Source organism: Salmo trutta, chromosome 22 (genome assembly GCF_901001165.1).
Source record: "Salmo trutta chromosome 22, fSalTru1.1, whole genome shotgun sequence".
Classification (NCBI taxonomy): Eukaryota; Metazoa; Chordata; class Actinopteri; order Salmoniformes; family Salmonidae; genus Salmo; species Salmo trutta.
The window spans coordinates 21,730,109-21,753,378 of NC_042978.1; the positions used below are offsets into that span (position 1 = coordinate 21,730,109).

The 23,270-nt window shown below is 43.0% G+C and overlaps 1 protein-coding gene across 1 annotated transcript in view; it reads right to left on the bottom strand.

The window, feature by feature from the left end:
* Positions 1-1,521: 1,521 nt before the first annotated feature.
* LOC115158367 (leucine-rich repeat-containing protein 7) overlaps positions 1,522-23,270 on the bottom strand; it is a 59,344-nt gene continuing 37,595 nt past the window's right edge. The window contains exons 2-7 of the mRNA XM_029707212.1: positions 11,085-11,287; positions 9,249-9,366; positions 8,996-9,074; positions 6,558-6,647; positions 4,077-4,133; positions 1,522-2,212 (exon numbers count right to left, since the gene is read on the bottom strand). Of these exons, the coding sequence (XP_029563072.1) occupies positions 2,128-2,212; positions 4,077-4,133; positions 6,558-6,647; positions 8,996-9,074; positions 9,249-9,366; positions 11,085-11,287 (632 nt within the window). The 3' untranslated portion in view covers positions 1,522-2,127. The remainder of the gene's footprint in view (positions 2,213-4,076; positions 4,134-6,557; positions 6,648-8,995; positions 9,075-9,248; positions 9,367-11,084; positions 11,288-23,270) is intronic.

Below are 23,270 nucleotides of genomic sequence, written 5' to 3' on the forward strand. Positions count from 1 at the left end.
GCTGAATGCACATAAGGTCTTCTGAATCCTGGTCTTATACATGTAAATGTTTTCAGTTTAGTAAAACCGAGTAGAAGACTGATTGCCACTAAAATAAGGCATGAGCTGAAATCAGATGGAGAGAGCTTTCATAGACCTTCTGGTTCAGCCAACCTGTTGGAAGCTCTGTTGACTCTGAATGACATTCCAGAGCTTAGTTTAATTAAGGGGAAAGGTGTCTGCCTCCACAAAGAAATACCAGTAAACCAGGACGGAATTCTGGAGAAAAAAAATCCATGAATTCTCCATGCTGAAAAACACTGATAGAATAATCTAACATTCACCACTGAAACCATCAGCTGAAGAAATGCAATAGGCATGTTGGCACAAGGTATGGGACAGATGAGGAAGAAACAACAGCTTAAGGAATGCGAGAAAATGCATTCTATTTTCCCTGGGCTTCAAAATCAGCAGGCAATAAAGCTAGACTACAAGATTCTATTTGAGGGGAATTGAGATGCAATTGGCAATGTGGCTCACACTATCAGCAAAAAGCAACAGGAGTCCTTGAATGGGGAAGGGATAGGATGAGAGAGGCCATAAGTGGAGGGAGGGAGGCTTGTATTTAAGTAGGACACACAGATTGTGAGTTCAGACTATAGCACCAGGAAGAGTTGATGGGCGCTCTCTCTCTCTCTCTGCAGTAACTTGGGGACTTCAGCAAAGCATGCTTATCACAATGCCAAACCATCTGCTCCCTTGGAACGGGCTGTGCAAATTATGCCTTTTCCTCACTTCCCAAGGACAAAGTCCTGGAAATACTAAAGGTACATCAGATGTGACAGAAAGTATAGACGAGGGGTTCCCAAACTTTTTTGGCCTGCGACCCCATTTTGAGATCAAACATTTTTCGTGACTCCACCATGTAAACAAAGTGACGTAATCAACGGCCAATGTTTACTTTTTTTAATTGGGGTTATGACAGTCTATTACAAATCAGTCTGACAGTACTTTTGACAGTATTTCAATCTGAAGGAAGTATGGCTTGAAGTGACTGAAATGCATCAGAACGGTATGGAAGTTCAGAAGACCATCAGGTAACACTTTTGTATGATCTTGATATTATTTTGCCCCCAGTCTGATTTAGTGCCTGGTCTTGTCCACTGTTCTAATAAGTCCTTCGTGGCTTGTGGGCATTGTAGGGAAACAGAAGACACATACGTGTTCCTTAGAGTCTAATCTTTCAGTGATGGGGTCATAATATTTTGTAGTTTAAACTGTTAAAAAAATAGAGCCATTTGTAGGAAGAAAACAGAAACCACTCTGTTTAATACATCTAGCGGCTACCGGCTATGAAGTAAGTACATATTTTGAAATTTCATTTCAGTTTCTCTCGCAACCCCATTTTCAAATAAGGCGGCCCCTCATGGGGTTGCGACCCCTCGTTTGGGAAACGCTGGTACAGACCTAAAGAAAAATGCCCTTATGTATAAAATTCGATGGTTGGAAAACACAGGAGTCATTCTGAGATGGGTTTGTGTGCCTGTTGATCTTGACCTTGAGTGAGGAGGAGGCAGGTGCTGCTGTGTCCATAGTGAGTGTGTTCCAACGCCACGGTGAGACAGAGGGGTCTGTGGAGGCAGCCCAGCCCTCAGTCTAACAGCACATTTAGACATGCACAATTAAGGCATCAGTGGGACCTGTGGCACAGAGCATGTCATGCATGGCATCACCCAGCAGCTCTCCCAGGGGCTCCGCAGTCCCAGCACAGTGTGTGATCATGTTAACCAAGGATGACTTAGAGAAGTTACGCACTTGAAAAGCCTCCCTCCCTCCTTGAGCATTCTGCATCCACACACTTCATACTGCCCCATTTTAGATATCACATGGATTGTTGGTCAATAATCATGCAGCATTTTAAACTAACCTCACAGTACCTCTCTAATGTACCAGCCATTTCCCATGGCACACTTGCGCGCATTCACGCACACATGTACACACACACACAGCGGGCGGAGGGAGCAGTGCTGGAGACGTAATGACGGTGCAGAGCAGAGCGAGGGGAGGCCCGGCTCTGGCTCGTCTTCCAGGTCTGCTGGGTCATGGCTGCCTGTGTGGTGACAGCTGCTGTCCACGTGACTGGCGTCTTCAAAGGGTCTCTTTTCTTACCAGTTCAGTGAATTCATTGCTTCCCAAGTCTAATCGCTCCAGCTGTGACAGTCTGTGTATTGACCTGCAGCAAACAAGAGGGAAGAGCCTCAGATTCTGGCATAGAAACAAAGTCACCATTTAAAAAGGCCAATCACCAGCCAAACTCCCTCCCAAACAGGCCTCCTGCAAGTCTGCCATTGCAGAGGGGATGCCGTGCTAGCCAGATATCCCCACACATTCACAGAATATTCACTACAAACATAAATAGCTAAAATCAAAACAATGCAGTTAGTTAATGATTAATATAACATGAAATGGCTTTCTCCATTGCACCATGCAACACCTCAAATTAAACTCTTTCATCCATGCAGTGTACACAATGTCAGCCGGGGAGAGCAATGTCAGAATGATTTCATCTAAGATGTATTGCACGTCATTACTGGTTGTATTGGCTTGCGATTGCAGAGGATCTTTGTCTTGAGTGGTGAGCGTCCATTAGTAAAATCACTAAAGCGGATACTCTGCCATGTATGTTTTACGTCATGATATACAGCAGCTGGGCCATATAGTTCATTTCAATTATGATGTGAGAACAAACAGATCAGATCCCTCATGGCAGAATATCTCCCCAACCTTGATTACATATCAAAATCCTATTTGTAATCTATACCCTTCCTCTAGGATACACTTTCCCTCCAATGACTCCACGATAACGTGATACACTCATTAACTGAATGAGGACATTACACTCATCTTCAAGGGGAAACATGTTTGAGTTGGTTTACGCAGATGAATAAACATCCCTTGCTGTGCCACATTAGAGGTGACAGAGGATGAGTGTACTTCATTTGACTCATCTCTAGTGTGAGGGATGGGGGTAGGGTTATTGTTATGGTGGGATAAAAGTTGTTTTCAAATCAGGACACCTGAGTGAGCCAGCATGCATGCACCAACCAATGTGAGCAGTGTGTCTGTCTCTCAGACACGCAACGCAACACTCTCTACTATGATAAATCACAACATCACTGGCTGCGCTCCACTAGCTACACACACGCTCCAACATGGGGCCTTCTTCACATTTCATTTAGACATCAAATAACAAGACCACAGCACAGCGCCCCTCCTCTGACACATGCTACCCATCGCACAGAGAGAGACTGATGGCATTTGCTTTAGAAGCTGCTATTTACCATGCTCTGACTCTGATCTGCCCATTAAGATTCCAACTCAGAATGTTACTCAGGCTATTTGGCCCCCAGCGTGTGCTGCAGGGGGAATGGTAAAACCAAAGCCTGCTGTGTGGACGAGTACCTTGGGCAGGGTTGGATTATTCATAGGGACTGAATAGGCATGCTGGCTGCTAAAACTGTCAGGGTTTCCATTAACAGACACTTTTCATGGCTACTTCAGTAGCTCCTCCATAGGAGAGAGGGGACAGACGTGAGGTGGGTAGGCTGTGTGTAGGTTGGATGGAGTGGGATGAAGGCTATCATTTATTTGAAGTGCTGAGGGAAAACATTGAGACGTTGCAATAAAATACTGTATTAACATGTGGATAGATACCACTCAAACAGTTAAACATTGTAGTTCTCTCTACTTGTATGAATCAGTGATATTGGCTGCAAGTTATCCAGGCTGTATCACAACCAGCCGTGATTGGGAGTCCCATAGGGCGGCGCACAATTAGCCCAGCGTCGTCCGGGTTTGGCTGGTGTAGGCCGTCAATATAAATACGAATTTGTTCTTCACTGACTTGCCTGGTTAAATAAAGGTTAAATATATATATATATTTTTTATTATCTATGTACTTTAGTGAAAAGTATGTTGGCAAAGAGTTTAGTTTCAGCCTGGGATGTCTTTTACTGTACCATTTCCTTTCCATCCCATAGCTAACTCTAGCTGCCCTGGTGAGGTGAGGAGAGGTCTCTGCGTGGTTAGTCACTCACTTTGGCATCGTTTTCAGGTGGTTCTCTCGCAGTTCCAGGATCCGTAACTTGGAAAGTCTGAAAGGTAGAGGATGTCAAAAACACAACAAGACAAACAAAACAAATTATAGGGAGGGTATATTCCTGGAAACTTTTGAAGTTTACCAGAAGATTACCAGAATTTTCATCTTTCAAGGATTTTATGTAATCTGTCACAAGACATCTAGTGGCCCTTTGGGTACTTCAGATTGTCACAGGTGTCTGTAATAATCTCTGGTACTCTGTGTGGCCTTATCACATGTAAAATACATGAAATAATTGAATAAGATTTAAAAAAATGGAATGACAAAGCTACAAAACATTATCCTAAATAAAAATGATAAACTCAGGGTTTCAGCATGAAATAACCTTTATGCAGTGCATTTGGAAAGTATACAGACCCCTTGATTTACAGCCTTATTCTAAAATGCATTAAATCATTTTTTCCCCTCATCAATCTACATGCAATACCCCATAATGACAAAGCAAAAACATGTTCTAATTTTTTTTTGCAAATGTATAAAAAATGTACTGAAATATTACATTTACATAAGTATTCAGACCCTTTACTCGGTACTTTGTTGATGCACCTATGTCAGCAATGACAGCCTTGAGTCTTCCTTGGTATGACGCTACAAGCTTGGCACACCTGTATTCTTCTCTGCGAATCCTCTCAAGCTCTGTCAGGTTGGATGGGGAGCATCGCTGCACAGCTATTTTCAGGTCTCTCCAGAGATCAGGTTCAAGTCCGGTCTCTGGCTGGGCCACTCAAGGACAGTGAGACTTGTTCCGAAGTACCCACAGCATGATGCTGCCACCACCATGCTTCACTGTAGGGATGGTGCCAGGTTTTCTCCAGATGTGACGCTTGGCATTCAGGCCGAAGAGTTCAATCTTGGTTTCATCAGAGTAGAGAATCTTGTTTCTCATGGTCTGAGAGCCCTTTAGGTGCCTTTTGGCAAACTCCAAGCGGGCTGTCATGTGCCTTTTTACTGAGGAGTGGCTTCTGCCTGGACACTACCATAAAGGCCTGATTGGTGAGGTGCTACAGAGATGGTTGTCCTTCTGGAAGTTTCTCCCATCTCCACAGAGGAACTCTGGAGCTCTGTCAGAGTGACCATCGGGTTCTTGGTCATCTCCCTAACCAAGGCCCTTCTCCCCCGATTTTTCAGTTTGGCCAGGTGGCCAGCTCTAGGAAGAGTCTTGGTGGATCCAAACTTCTACCATTTAAGAATGATGGAGGCCACTGAGTTCTTGGGGACCTTCAATGCTGCAGACATTCTTTGGTACCCTTTCCCAGATCTGTGCCTCGACACAATCTACGGACAATTCCTGTCAACTGTGGGACCTTATATAGACAGGTGTGTGCCTTTCCAAATCATGTCCAATCAATTGAATTTACCACAGGTAGACTCCATCAAGTTGTAAAAAGATCTCAAGGATGATAAATGGAAACAGGATGTACCTCTGCTCAATTTCGAGTCTCATAGCAAAGGGTCTGAATACTTATGTAAATAAGGTATTATTGTTTTTTTTATTATTATACATTTGCAAACATTTCTAAAAAACTGTTTGCTTTGTCATTATTGGGTATTGAGTGCAGATTGACGAGGGAAAAAAACATTTTAATCAATTTTAGAATAAGGCTGTAACATAACAAAATGTGGAAAAAGTAATGGGGTCTGAATACATTCCAAATGCACTGTACAAACTTGTATTTATTTTACTATGTCAATATGTATTTGTTGTCAATGTTTTGGTGTCAAACTGGTGGTTGCTTTGAAAAATTTCAATAGTTGGAAGAGTTGCAGAGTTAATTGAAAATAATGCCATTGTTGACTAGATGCTTTTTTCATTAATTATTATATTTTCTCTTGAGCCTTATGGTCTATCTATTAGAAACTCATGGACAATATGGACATAATAAATGCATACTATATATGAATATATCTCCTTTTTTTTTTTTTTTTTTACAGTTATCCAAGTAGAAATGACCAAATTTATGATAGATTGCCTTAGATTTTCTGTTAATTACCAAAATTACTGAAGATTACAGTAACTTTAGTAAATGAACCCTAGTATTAATAGATGTTAATGATATGCATAGGACTGTAAAGTACTGGATCAGAAAACATGACACCCCAACCTTAAATTCCATTACACTGAGCCCAAGAGCAATACCACTGCTGTTTTGATGAATTGTTACTTTTACTCAATTTATCACCAAACCAGATAGGAGATGCTGCTAAACCCATTGCTTTATTAATGCAAGCCCCAGGCAAGTGCTTTTTACCAGGCGTTGTTGTGTGCAGAGAATAAAGAACAGTCTGTTTACAATGTAAACCCACCTAGGCATATTTGTAACGGAGCGCAGAATAAAAGCTCCAATCCAAACCCTATACATACACAGAGGGCCCAAGGACCCACAGTCGCAGAGCAGGGTACTCCATAAGCTGAACTCACCTGCCAAAGTTGGCGGGGAGGTACTCCAGAAAAGCGTCGTTTAAGAAGAGCTGTGTCAGGTTGAGGAGCTGGGTGAAGCCGTCTGGGAGCCTGCAGTGGAGAGATTGAAAATGAGAGAGAGGGAAGGGAAGAGAGAGAAAGAGAACGGTAGAAAGAAAGAGAGCAGGTTCCTGTTAGTTGGTGCCAGGGTACAGGATTTACAGAGGCTAAGGACCTCAGACACATTTAAAGTCAGGCTAAATGTTAGCCCGCCCCATTCCCATGACAGCTCCCCTGAACCAGCTCCACTCAGCGCTGTCAGAGAAGCTAGCACACTGCAGCCCTACAGAATGACACATACTCATACCTTGGTGCCCCAAGGTTCAATATTCGGCCCATGTCACGTCCTGACCAATATAAGTTGTTATTTTCTATGGTAGAGTGGTCAGGGCGTGACAGGGGGTGTTTTTGTGTTTGTTCTATGTTTTCTATGTTGTGGTTCTAGTTTGTCTATTTCTAGGTTGGGGTTTATTGGGTTGACCTTCAATTGGAGGCAGCTGGTCCTCGTTGCCTCTGATTGGAGGTCATATTTAGTAGGGGTGTTTCTGCATGTTGTTTATGGGTTATTATCTTTTGAGTAGTGTGTTGTACTCTCTGTGTCATGGTTTGTTGTCTTGTATTTTCTAGTATTTCAGTGTATTGCATTCAGTTTCACTTTTAATAAATATGTGGAACTACGAAAAAGCTGCATCTTGGTCCGCTCCTTCGAACAGCCGTGACAGCCCACTACTGTTTACAACATATATAAATAACATTGGTAATGCTGTAAAAAAAATATATAATTGTATGCAGATGAGTGTTGTACTCCATTGCTTCATCGGTTTGCCAAGCCTTTTCACATTTTAAGTCAGATTTTCAAGCACTGCAGAGGTCACTTTTTGATCTAAAGTTAGTGCTAAATGCAAACAAAATGCATGCTTTTTTCTAGGTCCCAACAACCCGTATTTAAATGAATTTGTAATGCCAAGTTTGAACGGTACAGAAATTGAGCGAGTTCCTTCCTACAAATATGATGGTATCTGGCTTGGTGACAAACTGTCGTTTAAAAAACGTCACTGAGCTGGTGAAGAAGTTTACGTTTCATTTTTTTTTTTTTTACAGAAACAAAGCATGTCTGACTTTTGTTAATAGGAAGTAAATTGTCCAGGCCACTTGTATGTTTATTTTAGACTATGGGGATATTATCTATACGCATGCAGCAGCAGCTACACTTAAACCACTAGATGCTGTTTTCATTGTGCCCTTAGGTTTATTACTGGTGATGGTTGTTCAACTCACCATTGTGTTTTGTATCAAAAAAATGGGTTGGTCCTCTGTATGTAAGGAGAGAGCAGCATTTTCTTGTTTATCTACAAAGCACTCATGTAGAAACATCCTATGTATCTATCATCATTAATTAAATGTAGACTTATAAAATGGCCAAACCCAGTCTCAGGCTTGGATAACACCGGAGGCCCCTTCAGTCTCTACAGAGCTGGGCAAAGCTGATTTTTGTTTTTTTTGCACCATTTATGTGAGATCTCTGAAATGAGATGTTCTGGTCCCCATTGGTCAGTTCTGAGTACTAATCAGAGACCTTACGTTGATAAATGTGTCTGTTTTTTCTTAATATGTTTGAAACGTTGTATATTGTGTGTTTGATGTATTTATGCAGGGCTCATCTGTAAAAGAGACCCTAGTCTCAGTATAATAAAAAGCCAATCAGTAATACATCCTTACTCTAGTTTACGAGGACCCATTTGTTTGTCAACCTATGATTTCCCACCAACAAATGCAAAATGTATGGCGTAAATATTTTTCAGTGGCAGTGCAACTCCCTTATGGCTTTCCAATGTATTTAATAGCAGGAGTCACGTCATGTCAAGAACTAGCAGAGAGACCTGCATTACCCTCTGTAAGGACAGAAAACGACTCAAATCAAATTTATGGTCACATACACATGGTTAGCAGATGTTAATGCGAGTGCAGCGAAATATGCCATATTTAACAAATGGCATATTTACACAATGCAGTATCAATTAAGATAATTAACAGGGCAGGGCAGAAATGTCTTAGTTTAACATTGATGGAATTGTTTCTATTCTTCTATTCAAATAATTTCAATTCAGAAAAAAGCCTCAGATACACAAATAGAACAGTCTCCCATGTAGTTATTTGCCTCTTTATGTATCTGTTAGAGTTGCCCTGGGCGATTTTGGAAAATATTAAAAAGATTAACCCATAATTTCTACAGCCATTTTTACTGAAATATTCATGGATGTTTCTTACTGAGGTAATCTGTTGTTGTTGCTTGGTACATAGTGACAGACACAGCTGTTGGCGATGATAGTACAGCATTACCATCATCCCTATAGACTACAGCCATTCCACCACAATGATACACTTCTCTCTTCACTTACTTGGCAATGGGATTTACACTTGCCTCCACAACAGATAAGCATTTACAGCATTTAATGTTGTCTGGGAACTCTTGAATACCTAAAGATGGAATGGAATAGAAACATGTTTGTCATTCATAACCAATTAACACTCATGCCTCATCCTTTTGTACATCATGCAAACATTTAGAGTCACAGTATCAGTAGAGAGTAGAGATCTCGAATAGATCAGAGTAGAAACTAGCAGAGATTTCTATGGATCTCACTCACTTACCGTTTTTACTGATGTCTAACTCCCTCAGGTTTACAAGGCTGGCTATGGTGGTTGGCAGGTTTGACAGGTCATTGTCAGGCATGCTCAGCTTCCGGAGAGCCTGACAGTTAAATAGTTGCTTTAGAAAGAGAGAGGCAGAATAGAAGAAACACAAGTTATACTCTTAGCCTGCTGTGTTGAAAGAGTGTAGACTTGGTGAGACTTCATGCATTGAGTTTCAATGAGGCTGGTCTCTAGTGATGCGATGCTGTTAAATGAGTAACGTCTCTTTCAACATTCTAACGGGTTTCCCATTGATCACTGTAAGAGCAGCCACTCTCAGTTGAGTAACCTTGTGGGACAACATTAGTCCTCCACAGCTCTCTCCTCAGAGAGAGGGAGGGAGGGGGAGAGAGAGCGAGAGAGAGAGCGAGAGCGAGAGAGAGAAAGAGAGAGTGAGGTAACAGAGAGAGAAGGTGAAAGGGTGCTATACAGAGTTATAGTGGGCATGTGCATCGCAGCATGCCACTTGATGTTTGAGATAACAGGTTACAAATGACCATCACAGTGTATCATGAATAATGAATAGATCAACTTTTACATTCAAAGCCAGCCAATACAGTATCAGCAAGCGCCTTCTCCTATATTTGACTGCAGTCCATTCCTTTCTCCATGAAAAGGAGAGACTAGAAAGGGAGACGTTCTGAGTCTCTGCATCCCAAACGGCACCTTATTCCCTATTTGGCCCATAGGGCTCTGGTTAAAAGTAGTGCACTACAAAGGGAAGAGGGTGCCATTTGAGATGCAGTCAAGGAGACATTACAGTCCAGTGGGGACATTACTATAACATGCCCATTATGAGAGGCCATTACTCTTTAAGAGCAGTAAGAGCCATAGGGGGAGTAGCTACAACAATGAAGACTGGAGAGGAGAGCCAGCATTGTCCAGTCTTGCCCAGGGCATCACTCTGATACATGAGCCACACTTACATAAAGGACCACACACTCTGGCTCTATCAATGCCTGGACTTATGCAACCCTGTGAGGAGCCACACTGGCCCTGAACTCATGTCACAAAGACCCTAACCTAACGCAGCAGGTGTAAAAAAAAACACCTGAGAAGGGTCCCCATATCCGGTTGTCATGAGAAAAAGAAGTTAAAGATACCGAAGTCGGTTTCTGCCAACTTAAAGCATCTAATTGGGAGTTTGTTGATGAACACACTGAAATTTCATGAAATGTGGTAATTCCACTGAACCACTCTGAAGGATATCACAGTTAATTTCACTGTAAACATTCAGCCAATACATTGTTGGATTTCATCAATGTTGTATTAAATGACTATGATGTATTCAGCCAGGGGTTTCAATTTAAAACAGACACTATTGTCAAGATTGTAATAGATCTCCGTTGAAAGTCTTAACGAAAGCTACATTCACAGATTGTATTGTTTTCTATTCAATGTGAAGGTCAGACAAGAGTCAGCAAGTCCATTTGTGTTTCACTCTCTGCTTCATAAGCAGCTCATTTACAGACAGGAAGGACATTGCGGCACTGTTTGGTCTGTGGGGGTCTGGTTGGCCTGGCAACTCATTTAGCCAATCAACACTGAGCGCCACATGAAGAGAGAGTGCATCGAGCTGAGATAATGTTTCCATCGATCATTACGCCATGCTTTAGTAATGTGGGGGAAATTCAAGGGAATGACTGGTCTAAACTATTTGGCTTTATAGAGCCTCTTTTCTACAGTTCACCCCTTTCATTTCCCAGCCCCAGCCTTGTCCCCAGCCTCGTCCCCACCCTCAGTCCCAGCCCCAGGCTCAGCCCTGTCCCCAGCCTCAGCCCCAGGAGAACCCACCTTGGGCAGCTCCTCGATCTGGTTGGCATCCAGGTAGAGCTCCTCCAGTGTGCGCTCGAAGCTGAATATCTCCTTGGGCACCTGCTGCAGGCTGCAGTGGGAGTAGTCCAGCACTGAGATGACCTCCTCCTCACCCCGGAAGCACCGGCACGGCACCAGGCGCCCAATGATCTTCCTCTTAGTCGTCATCTCCAGACACTGCACTGTTGAGGGGGAGGAGGAGAAGAGAGAAGAGGGAAAGAAAGGGAGAGAAGACTGTGTCAATGTAATGCATTTCAATCCCATATTAATGTGTGCTGACGCCAGGCTAGCGTGTCCTGAGTTATCGACAACATAAACTAGCCGAGCGTTCCTCTGACCCACTCTGCTTTAAATAATCTCCCCACTGCTTGGCCCTCGCCTCGCCATCCCCGTGATTAGGTCAGGACAGCATTGCAGAAGATTAAATGTAATTAGCCGCAGCCATGCTGAACCACGCTCGTCAACCAGGCTCTTAATTGTCTCCGACGAAGTATAGTGCATTTAGCCAACCTGAGTCAAAGCCACTATTCACACTGTTACACAGCACAGCAATACCATCATACCAGTGCCACATCCTAATTATACTGAAGAAAAATATAAACTCAACATGTAAGGTGTTAGTCCCATGTTTCATGAGCTGAAATAAAAGATACCAGAAATGTTCCATACACATAAAAAGCTTATTTCTAAAAAAAATTGGCGCACAAATTTGTTTACATCCCTGTTAATGATAATTTCTCCTTTGCCAAGATAATCCATCCACCTGACAGGTGTGGCATATCAAGAAGCTGATTAAACAGCATGATCATTACACAGGTGCACCTTGTGCTGGGGACAATAAAAGGCTACTCTAAAATGTGCAGTTTTGTCACACAACACAATGCCACAGATGTCTCAGGTTTTGAGGGAGTATGCAATTGGCATGCTGACTGCAGCAATGTCCACTAGAGCTGTTGGCAGAGAATTTAATGTTACTTTCTCTACCATAAGCTGCCTCCAACGTTGTTTTAGAGATTTTGGCAGTAACCCCACTCGCTCAGGACCTCCACATTTGGGGCGGCAGAGCGTTGGACTAGTAACCGAAAGGTTGCAAGATCAAATCCCCAAGCTGACAAGGTAAAAATCTGTCGTTCTGCCCCTGAACAAGGCAGTTAACCCACTGTTCCTAGGCCGTCATTGAAAATAAGAATTTGTTCTTAACTGACTTGCCTAGTTAAATAAACATCCGGCTTCTTCAACTGCGGGATTGTCTGAGACCAGACAGCTGATGAAACTGAGGAGTGGCTCCCCAACGCCCCTGCCAGTCATGTGAAATCCATAGAATAGGGCCTAATGAATTTATTTCAATTGACTCCTTATATGAACTGTAACTCAGTAAAATCGTTGAAATTGCTGCATGTTGCATTTATATTTTTGTTCAGTATAGTTTACATCAACTACCAAGGAGAAGTATAGTCATTTCACACAAATAAAAATGTAATATTCTGCTCTGGACAACAACTCCTAAGCACTATTTCTTAGGGCAAAGGAGATTTACTGGGGAAAGTAAATAGTAGATATCAGGGCTCATAAAATGTACTATTAGCATACATTTTCCATCTGTCTTTTTTCACTATCACAAAACTGTACAAATGATGCCACTTATCAATATGTACAAAGTACATTAACAAGGTAGTAGAAGCTGAAATATCTCTGTAAGTGTAAGACCTCTAGTCCAAAGTGGTTACGTGTGCCTATCCACACTGTCTTTAATATATTGAATAATAGAAAGGAGACAAACATTGGACTAACAACAAAATGACACTGGTCTGGACGTGATTCATTTGTTGGTGCTCAGTCAGCAATAGAATAGTCTCTCTGCAAAGCCTCTGCACATCCCCACTGGTTAACTAACAGTGGAACATATTTATGTGAAGACAAGGAACATGTTTGTGTGAAGACAATTTGCACTAAATAATTACCTGCTCCGCACTCAAAATTATAGAAGACAATTAGTTTGAATGTGTCCTATTTCCATGTAAGTATGTGGTAAGATCTGAGTTGTATCTGAGTTTATAGAGTCTGCAAGACCATATTCCTTTCTCTTAGGGATTGTATAAACAGTTTTTTCCAATGGGCTCAGTAGTGGCGAGGGTCGAGTCATGCTTTCTCCGAAACATGACCCGCCAAGCCTCGCTTCTTAAACACCCGCTCGCTTAACCCGGAAGCCAGCTGCACCCATGTGTCGGAGGAAACACCATTCAACTGATGACCGAAGTCAGCTAACTGGGGTCGAACCCCAGGCTGTAGCCAAACCCCAGGCTGTAGCGCCGCCGCAACACTGTGATGCAGTGCCTTAGACCGCTGCACCACTCAGGAGGCCATAACGAGATATTTTGAACAAAAGTCAATCATTCCCCCAATAAAATAAAAATTCTAATAATAAAGCAGTGGTATAAATGTGATTAGAAATGGGGTAGTTTGAGCCCTGAATGCTGATTGGCTGACAGCTGTGGTGTATTAGACCATATACCACGGGTATGACAAAACTAACATTTTACTACTCAAATTACGTTGGTAACCAGTTTTTGATAGCAATAAGGCACCTCGGGGGTTGTAATATATTGTGTCGTGCCTAAGAACGGCCATATACCAAACCACCTCGTGCCTTATTACTTAAATCTACCCTTGTGATAATTAAAACGTTCTTCTATTATACTGAACCCATCGTTCAGCCTCTGCTGGGAAATCAATGCCAAATTAACAAGATACTTGTTTATCCTTTTAGTTTTTCCTGTTTTAGTCCTTGTAAATACCACATTAAACACCACTAAAAATACCAAGACATGAAGCTGTGATTGTCCCCTAACCTTGGGCTGCTCTATGCCACTACAACTAGCATGTGAATTGCACCGTCCCTATACAAATCCATTGTTCACTGTAACATCACTGTACGTTTTTTTGTCTCTGTTTACTTTGAAAGATGCAGTCACATCAGTTCTGGCAGTCAAACAAGGTTATTCATCATGGGCTAAAACCATATGATGAGATTTGGATTCCTACAGACGCAGCAGTAGGAGCTCTGAGAGGCGTGCCGTTGGTTAGTGTACTGTGCTGTGTAGTGTGTACAGTATGTAGAGTTAGATGTAGAGATGTGGGGCCCGGCTAGCGTGGCTGCTGGCGGGGAGGACAGCTGTGCAGGTGGAGAGCAGGGGCAGCTGGGTACTGATCCACAGCCCCCACCAGCCAGTAGTGACTCCACAGCGAACAGGCTGGGTCCCACCACTCATATTTGTTTTTCACCCAAAAACACACACACAACAACAATGGCCATAGCTCAGGCAGAACAACCTTCTTTCCAGAAGCCACATTTTCCATGTATTGGTCTTTGTATTGTTCTGAAATCCTATTGTAAAGGAGACAAACAACCCTGTTTTAATCGGAGCACCTTGTAAAGAGCCTCTCTCCAATACTGTAGAGCAGAGCAGAGCAGGGAGATAAATGATATTTCAGCTTGGGAGACATAAAGCCGGTATGGAGCCGGGCTCTCTGGGGGCAGGAGTATATCACACAAGGTCACAGTGAAATCCCTCTATCACATCCCCACTCCTACTTCCAGGAACACAGCAGCAGCTGCCAGTTCCCTCTCCTCTTCTCCTCAGTCCTCACACACACAGCAGCATCAGGGGTCACACCCACAGAGAGGTGTCAGCAGCCAATCAAAATGCAGGGAAGAGGCTGTCTGAGCAGCAAAAAAATACCCTTAGAAATATCCAGCAGCTTCGTGTGGGTTTCCTAATCAGATCCTTTGAGTGAGATCCCTGCTCTTATGACTGGTTGTATAGCATAGAGCCAGAGGGCCTCTCATAGAAGTATACTTCTGATTATATAGGGCTTCTTCACACAGATCAGACCTGCAGGACTCCAGTGCTAGGCTCAGCTGCCTGTGTGTGAGAATATTCCCAATGGGGCTAGAGAGAGAGAGAGAGAGAGAGAGAGAGAGAGAGAGAGAGAGAGAGAGAGAGAGAGAGAGAGAGAGAAAAGTGACAGAGAGTGGTGAAGGAGAAGACAGGCAGCAGAGAGAAAGAAGCAGCATCAGCCAGATAAGATAAGGTCTCCTTTATCTCCACAGTAGTAAAGAAAGCTGACTGACAAAGCCACAGCAAGATTTTACACACTTGATCCACAGCGCATGAAATGTATCTATTTGTTTTAGGCACCATTCATTGTAAGACTGTGGTTATCTTACATAGCAATCCTAAACAATTCAGAAATGTGATAATGAACTGATGCCAAGACTATGTTCTCTCTACAACCAACAATAAACAGTGTTCAAATTCCTGATCAAGATTAGCTGCATTACACAATCAATGAACCCTATAACCCACTGAATCTCATTTTTCTGTAAGATGAATTGCCTCTAGAACAGAAAGATGGCATAAAACTGAATGAGTTCATCATAAATCTGACATTGTGGGAAATCTATGGACTCAATCTATGGTTGTCACGGCTGGCTCAAGGAAGCAGGAGAGGTAGAGTCAAGCGCAGGAGACAGTAAATTCTTGAACACACTTTTAATCCGTATGCACAAAAATAAAGACAGTCCTAACACGGCAGGGCCAAACAGATACCACGCTCCAAAACCCTTATTAGACGTCCAAAATAGGGACGCAGCCCATAAATACCTCTGCGATGATAAAACACTAACAACCACAGGCAGAGGGGGAAAAAAACACACGTTCCTCAAGATTCCACAAACCTGACAAGGAACAATCACACACAAACACAGACATACCTCGCTAGACTAAATAACCCCCCACCTAATAACTAAACCAAAACAGGTGCGTGCCTAACCTAGACCTAACCAACAGAAAGTGAAACAGAGGATCGATGGCAGCTAGTAGGCCGGCGACGACGACCGCCGAGCGCCGCCCGGTCGAGGAGGGGCGCCACCATCCGTCGGTGTCGTGTCTATGGTCTCATTTAGCTTGGTCTCATTTACTCTAAGAGCAGGGTGAAGAGGTACCCCAACGCTCAATCAAGTCAAATCGAGTATTGGAGTATACAAAACAAAGGAACATACGCATATGCTATGCCTGTAATGCAAAATGTATCACTTGTTGAATTGTATGCAGTTTATTAAGCTTCTATTTGGAATATCCTTTTGTATACAGTACAATGACTATTATTCTATTCTCTCCAGTCTACCAAGTGTCAGAGAGAAAAGGAAACAGTAAAAGAAAAGCACTTTGGTATGTTGTGTTATCATCAGTGAGTTCTGCTCAGGGTGCTATGGAAACTACATGACGCAGGAGCAGATTCTGCAGAGGTGAGGAGCGAGGACACCGGCTCAGCTCCATCTCTATCTCTCTCTGTCAGCCATTCTATGGGAACAGCTCTGCTGATTAGATTTCATTCGCTGGACGAGTCATTCCAAATGTCTCCAACGTGAGCCCTCACTCTTGAGTATAAAATATGTACTCTTTTGTTGGCTTATCAAGAGCACTGCTGAGAATATGCACATGAATGGAGATGTTTCCTGTAAAATATGTTTATTTTTGGCTACAGAGTTTAATAAACAGCCAGCTCTGTCTTATTTTTGTTTAAGGAAAGTTGTAATTTGTGTCTATATCAGTGACTGACAACGTGAGTGAGCAAACCCTTCTCTCCCAGGAAATGTGGAACAGCAGAACACTGTACATACTCATTATAAATGCATGCGTACCCAACAGCTGAATTCCTCAGGGTCAGCTAGTAGCCAACTTTTCAAATGCAGCTCCTCACAATAGCTCCAATCTGTTACCACGGTAACCATCTTTAAGGGGTCAATGTCTTTTATAGAGAATTGCATTCATTTATCTGACAGTTGATATTACACACGTTCAGGAACCAAGGAGAATAAGCATTGATTAAGATATCCAGAGAATGTTGTGTAATACCCTTGTTAAAACCAAGTACTGAGTTTATTTGTTATAATTAACTTGTATTAGAATTAAAAGGTGATCGAATTGCTCCTGAATTGTAATGTCGTTAATGCATTTCTTTTGAAGAAATATTTATATAATGTACAAGTGAATAGGTTCGTTTTGACCAATAAGGTAGCTTGTTAAGCTGAGGCAGAGAAAGAAAAAGAGACGCTGAAAAAAGGATGGAGAGACGATGAAAAAAGGATGGGGAGACATTATCAGTGTTGGTGAAGAAAAACTATAAAAGAAGACGATAAAAGTATAACAAAACCCATATCTACCGAGTTTTGAAGGGAAATACTGATTTGATTTTATAAGAGAGTTATTATTATTTGTTAAGAAAGACTTAGTAGAGACTGAAGCTACCGTTTCATCGTGGAGGTATTTGACACCCTCGAGGTTAGCCTAGCATCGTGCGAGACCTGGAGAGAATTGCTTGTGGAAGATAAATGAGTTAATGTTTCCATGGGATATCTGTTGCTTCTAAGGAGTACTGTCTGCATTGATAGCTGTGCTTGCTGTGGATCTTGTGAGGACACCTGCACGGAACTGCTATACTTCGCTGAGGAAATATCAACTAGTAGTGAGTAACCACAACATGAGGTGCTTCGGGACTTCATGTGTGTCGTCATCGCCAACGGGTTTAAGCAAGCTTGCAAGTAATTTGGACATGGGTTGTGTGAAAAATCATTGGGGTTTATTATTTTTCATTTCTTTTGATGTGATATATTGAAAATGTGATAATATACATCTTGAACCTCATGTATGTTGTATTGGTGGAGTCATTTAAATGCATGGGAAAGCATATCCTTATATAATAACAAAAATCTATAATCATTCTATCTGAAGTTAACACCCTAGTTGTCATCACCCTAGATAGTTTACAATAGGGATTCTTATTGGAGATGTCCTTCTCACCTAATATCCCATGCTGTTCAGATATTCTAAGTAAGGTAATATCGTGACAGTCAAATTCGAGCCTGGTGAGAGGGTTACAGTCGCAACGGCACCATATAAACTATCTTCAATGTTTACAGCATATGATTGGTTTACAGAAGAAGGCTAAAAAGTATGTATTTTTCCTCTGTGAACAATATGTTAATAAGGATGGATGCTGCGGTAGTGATTGAGAGCTATGCCTTCCTTGCCTGGCTGTAAATAATGGAAGATTACAGTGAACATGAAGGAAAACGGGCTTAGGGTAAATAAATCAAGCAATCTGTAAAAGGTAATTGTAGCACTGGGGCTTATTCACAGAGCCTGGGCAGAGCCTGGCCCACTGACAAAAAGACACACAGACAGGCAGGGAGGTAGGCCGACAGACAGAGCCTGGCCGACAGACAGAGCCTGGCCGACAGACAGACAGACAGAGCCTGGCCGACAGACAGACAGAGCCTGGCCGACAGACAGGCCGACAGAGCCTGGCCGACAGACAGACAGACAGACAGACAGACAGACAGAGCCTGGCCGACAGACAGGCCGACAGACAGACAGAGCCTGGCCGACAGACAGACAGAGCCTGGCCGACAGACAGTGTCTGTGTGTCTTTTTGTCAAGAGAGCGAGAGTTGCACCCCTTCTCAATAAACCTACACTCGATCCCTCCGATGTCAACAACTACAGACCAGTATCCCTTCTTTCTTTTCTCTCCAAAACTCTTGAGCGTGCCGTCCTTGGCCAGCTCTCTTGCTATCTCTCTCAGAATGACCTTCTCGATCCAAATCAATCAGGTTTCAAGACTGGTCATTCAACTGAGACTGCTCTTCTCTGTGTCACGGAGGCTCTCCGCACTGCTAAAGCTAACTCTCTTTCCTCTGCTCTCATCCTTCTAGACCTCTGCTGCCTTTGATACTGTGAACCATCAGATCCTCCTCTCCACCCTCTCCGAGTTGGGCATCTCCGGCGCGGCTCACTCTTGGATTGCGTCCTACCTGACAGGTCGCTCCTACCAGGTGGCGTGGCAAGAATCCGTCTCCGCACCACGTCTCCGCACCACTGGTGTCCCCCAGGGCTCAGCTCTAGGCCCTCTCCTATTCTCGCTATACACCAAGTCACTTGGCTCTGTCATATCCTCACATGGTCTCTCCTATCATTGCTATGCAGACGACACACAATTAATCTTCTCCTTTCCCCCTTCTGATAACCAGGTGGCAAATCGCATCTCTGCATGTCTGGCAGACATATCAGTGTGGATGACGGATCACCACCTCAAGCTGAACCTCGGCAAGACAGAGCTGCTCTTCCTCCCGGGGAAGGACTGCCCGTTCCATGATCTCGCCAACACGGTTGACAACTCCATTGTGTCCTCCTCCCAGAGTGCTAAGAGCCTTGGCGTGACCCTGGACAACACCCTGTCGTTCTCCGCTAACATCAAGGCGGTGACCCGATCCTGTAGGTTCATGCTCTAAAACATTCGCAGAGTACGACCCTGCCTTACACAGGAAGCGGCGCAGGTCCTAATCCAGGCACTTGTCATCTCCCGTCTGGATTACTGCAACTTGCTGCTGGCGGGGCTCCCTGCCTGTGCCATTAAACCCTTACAACTCATCCAGAATGCCGCAGCCCGTCTGGTGTTCAACCTTCCCAAGTTCTCTCACGTCACCCCGCTCCTCCGCACACTCCACTGGCTTCCAGTTGAAGCTCGCATCTGCTACAAGACCATGGTGCTTGCCTACAGAGCTGTGAGGGGAACGGCACCTCCGTACCTTCAGGCTCTGATCAGTACCTACACCCAAAGAAGGGCACTGCATTCATCCACCTCTGGCCTGCTCGCCTCCCTACCTCTGCAGAAGCACAGTTCCCGCTCAGCCCAGTCAAAACTGTTCGCTGCTCTGGCACCCGAATGGTGGAAAAAGCTCCCTCACGACGCCAGGACAGCGGAGTCAATCACCACCTTCCGGAGACACCTGAAACCCCACCTCTTTAAGGAATACCTGGGATAGGATAAAGTAATCCTCAATCCTTTAGAACACAAATGTTCTATAGGATGGAGGTCAGGGCTTTGTGATGGCCACTCCAATACCTTGACTTTGTTGTCCTTAAGCCATTTTGCCACAACTTGGAAGTATGCTTGGGGTCATTGTCCATTTGGAAGACCCATTTGTGACCAAGCTTTAATTTCCTGACTGATGTCCTCATGATGCCATCTATTTTGTGAAGTGCACCAGTCCCTCCTGCAGCAAAGCACCCCCACAACATGATGCTGCCACCCCCGTGCTTCACTTTTGGGATGGTGTTCTTCGGCTTGCAAGCCTCCCCCTTTTTCCTCCAAACATAACGATGGTCATTATGGCCAAACAGTTCTATTGTTGTTTCATCAGACCAGAGGACATTTCTCCAAAAAGTACAATCTTAGTCCCTATGTGCAGTTGCAAACCGTAGTCTGGCTTTTTTTATGGCGGTTTTGGAGCAGTGGCTTCTTCCTTGCTGAACGGCCTTTCAGGTTATGTTGATATAGGACTCGTTTTACTGTGGATATAGATACTTTTGTACCTGTTTCCTCCAGCCTCTTCACAAAGTCCTTTGCTGTTGTTCTGGAATTGATTTTCACTTTTCGCACAAAAGTACGTTCATCTCTAGGAGACAGAACGTGTCTTCTTCCTGAGTGGTATGACGGCTGCATGGTCCCATGGTGTTTATACTTGCGTACTCTTGTTTGTACAGATGAACATGGTACCTTCAGGCATTTGGAAATTGCTCCCAAGAATGAACCAGACTTGTGGAGGTCTACAATTTTTTTTCTGCGGTTTTGGTTGATTTCTTTTCTCTTCCCCATGATGTCAAGCAAAGAGGCACTGCGTTTGAAGGTAGGCCTTGATATACATCCACAGGTACACCTCCATTTGACTCAAATTATGTCAATTAGCCTATCAAAATCTTCTAAAGCCATGACATAATTTCCTGGAATTTTCCAAGCTGTTTAAGGGCACAGTCAACTTAGTGTATGTAAACTTCTGACCCACTAGAATTGTGATACAGTGAATTATACGTGAATTAATCTGTCTGTAAACAATTATTAGAAAAATTACTTGTGTCATGCACAAAGTAGATGTCCTATCCGACTTGCCAAAACTATAGTTTGTTAATAAGAAATTTGTGGAGCGGTTGAAAAACGAACCTAAGTGTATGTAAACTTCCGACTTCAACTGTATATCATACAGGTATTAATCAATAACAGGACATTGATTTAATATTTTAGGGCAGTTTAACTTGTTTGACTGCTTGAGGAAGAAGAGAAAAACACTAAAATCTCTACTTTTACAACCCATAAGCCCTCTGTCAGAATGTGTTAACAGCGTATACAAGCAAGGTGTGTTGTTTGCCACCTACAATTCAGACATCAGTCAATTGACATGTACTGTCACGATTTTGTAGTGTCTAGCAGCTATGGGAATTTGCAACAGCTGGATGAGCCCAAGTTGAAGTTTGACAACTTTGTGAATGGCTCCTTAGAATGGAAACACAAAGCATAAGTCCCAAAGCAGTCAATGTGTCACGACAGTATGAACACGTATACAAATCTATCAAGAGATACACACAAGAGGGAAGTTAGTACAAATATAGCATGCCTAACTCTCATCCATCTCCCATACTTCTTCTACTCACTCTCTTCCTGTGCCTGCTTCCCTGTTAGAGGAGCTGCAGTTTATTTAAGTGAGCAGCACATCCCTCTGAAGCAGCATGGTCCTGTTTGAGTGACAAGACTAGTCGTCTACCTCCCTTGGGCTGGATTGAGAACAGGCCTTGTGGAAGTCACAGCCAGGTCAGGAAGAGTATGCCCTCCACGGCTCAGTCACAATGTGCAGCCAGACACACAATACAAACGTCTCCAGCTGGACATCAGCCAACAGTGGATTACAGAAGCTTACAGATAAGACTATAGAGGGCACCCAAAGTCATCAGAAACAGACTTCTTGATTGTTTTGCTACTTTAAAACCTTTATAATGGGTATGAGTCACACACACAGCAACATGTATGAGGCATACTATTTCCTCAAGAGAATATTAAACTATGTCCGTGCTATTGGAATTTTACAGAATGTCTCAGCTTTAGCTCAGTGGGCTTAGACAGTCTTGTGGCAGGCAAAAGACCTTAATTCAAACCCCAGTCAGTTACACTACGAAACCGTTTGTCAGAAAGAAACTTCAATAGCCTTGGTGCTCTGGGACTGGTGTTACAACACACTATATAGCCTAGTGTGGTAGATTAGCATTACAACACACTATATAGCCTAGTGTAGTAGACTAGCGTTACAGCACACTATATAGCCTAGTGTGGTAGACTAGTGTTACAACACACTATATAGCATAGTGTGGTAGACTAGTGTTACAACAGACTATATAGCCTAGTGTAGTAGACTAGCGTTACAGCACACTATATAGCCTAGTGTGGTAGACTAGCATTACAGCACACTATATAGCATAGTGTAGTAGACTAGTGTTACAACACACTATATAGCCTAGTGTAGTAGACTAGTGTTACAACAGACTATATAGCCTAGTGTAGTAGACTAGTGTTACAACACACTATATAGCCTAGTGTAGTAGACTAGTGTTACAACACACTATATAGCCTAGTGTGGTAGACTAGTGTTACAACACACTATATAGCCTAGTGTAGTAGACTATTGTTACAACACACTATATAGCCTAGTGTGGTAGACTAGTGTTACAACACACTATATAGCCTAGTGTGGTAGACTAGTGTTACAACACACTATATAGCCTAGTGTAGTAGACTATTGTTACAACACACTATATAGCCTAGTGTGGTAGAATAGTGTTACAACACACTATATAGCCTAGTGTAGTGACTAGTGTTACAACACACTATATAGCCTAGTGTAGTAGACTAGTGTTACAACACACTATATAGCCTAGTGTGGTAGACTAGTGTTACAACACACTATATAGCCTAGTGTGGTAGACTAGTGTTACAACACACTATATAGCCTAGTGTGGTAGACTAGTGTTACAACACACTATATAGCCTAGTGTGGTAGACTAGCGTTACAGCACACTATATAGCATAGTGTGGTAGACTAGCGTTACAGCACACTATATAGCATAGTGTGGTAGACTAGCGTTACAGCACACTATATAGCATAGTGTGGTAGACTAGCGTTACAGCACACTATATAGCATAGTGTGGTAGACTAGCGTTACAGCACACAATATAGCCTAGTGTGGTAGACTAGTGTTACAACACACCATATAGCCTA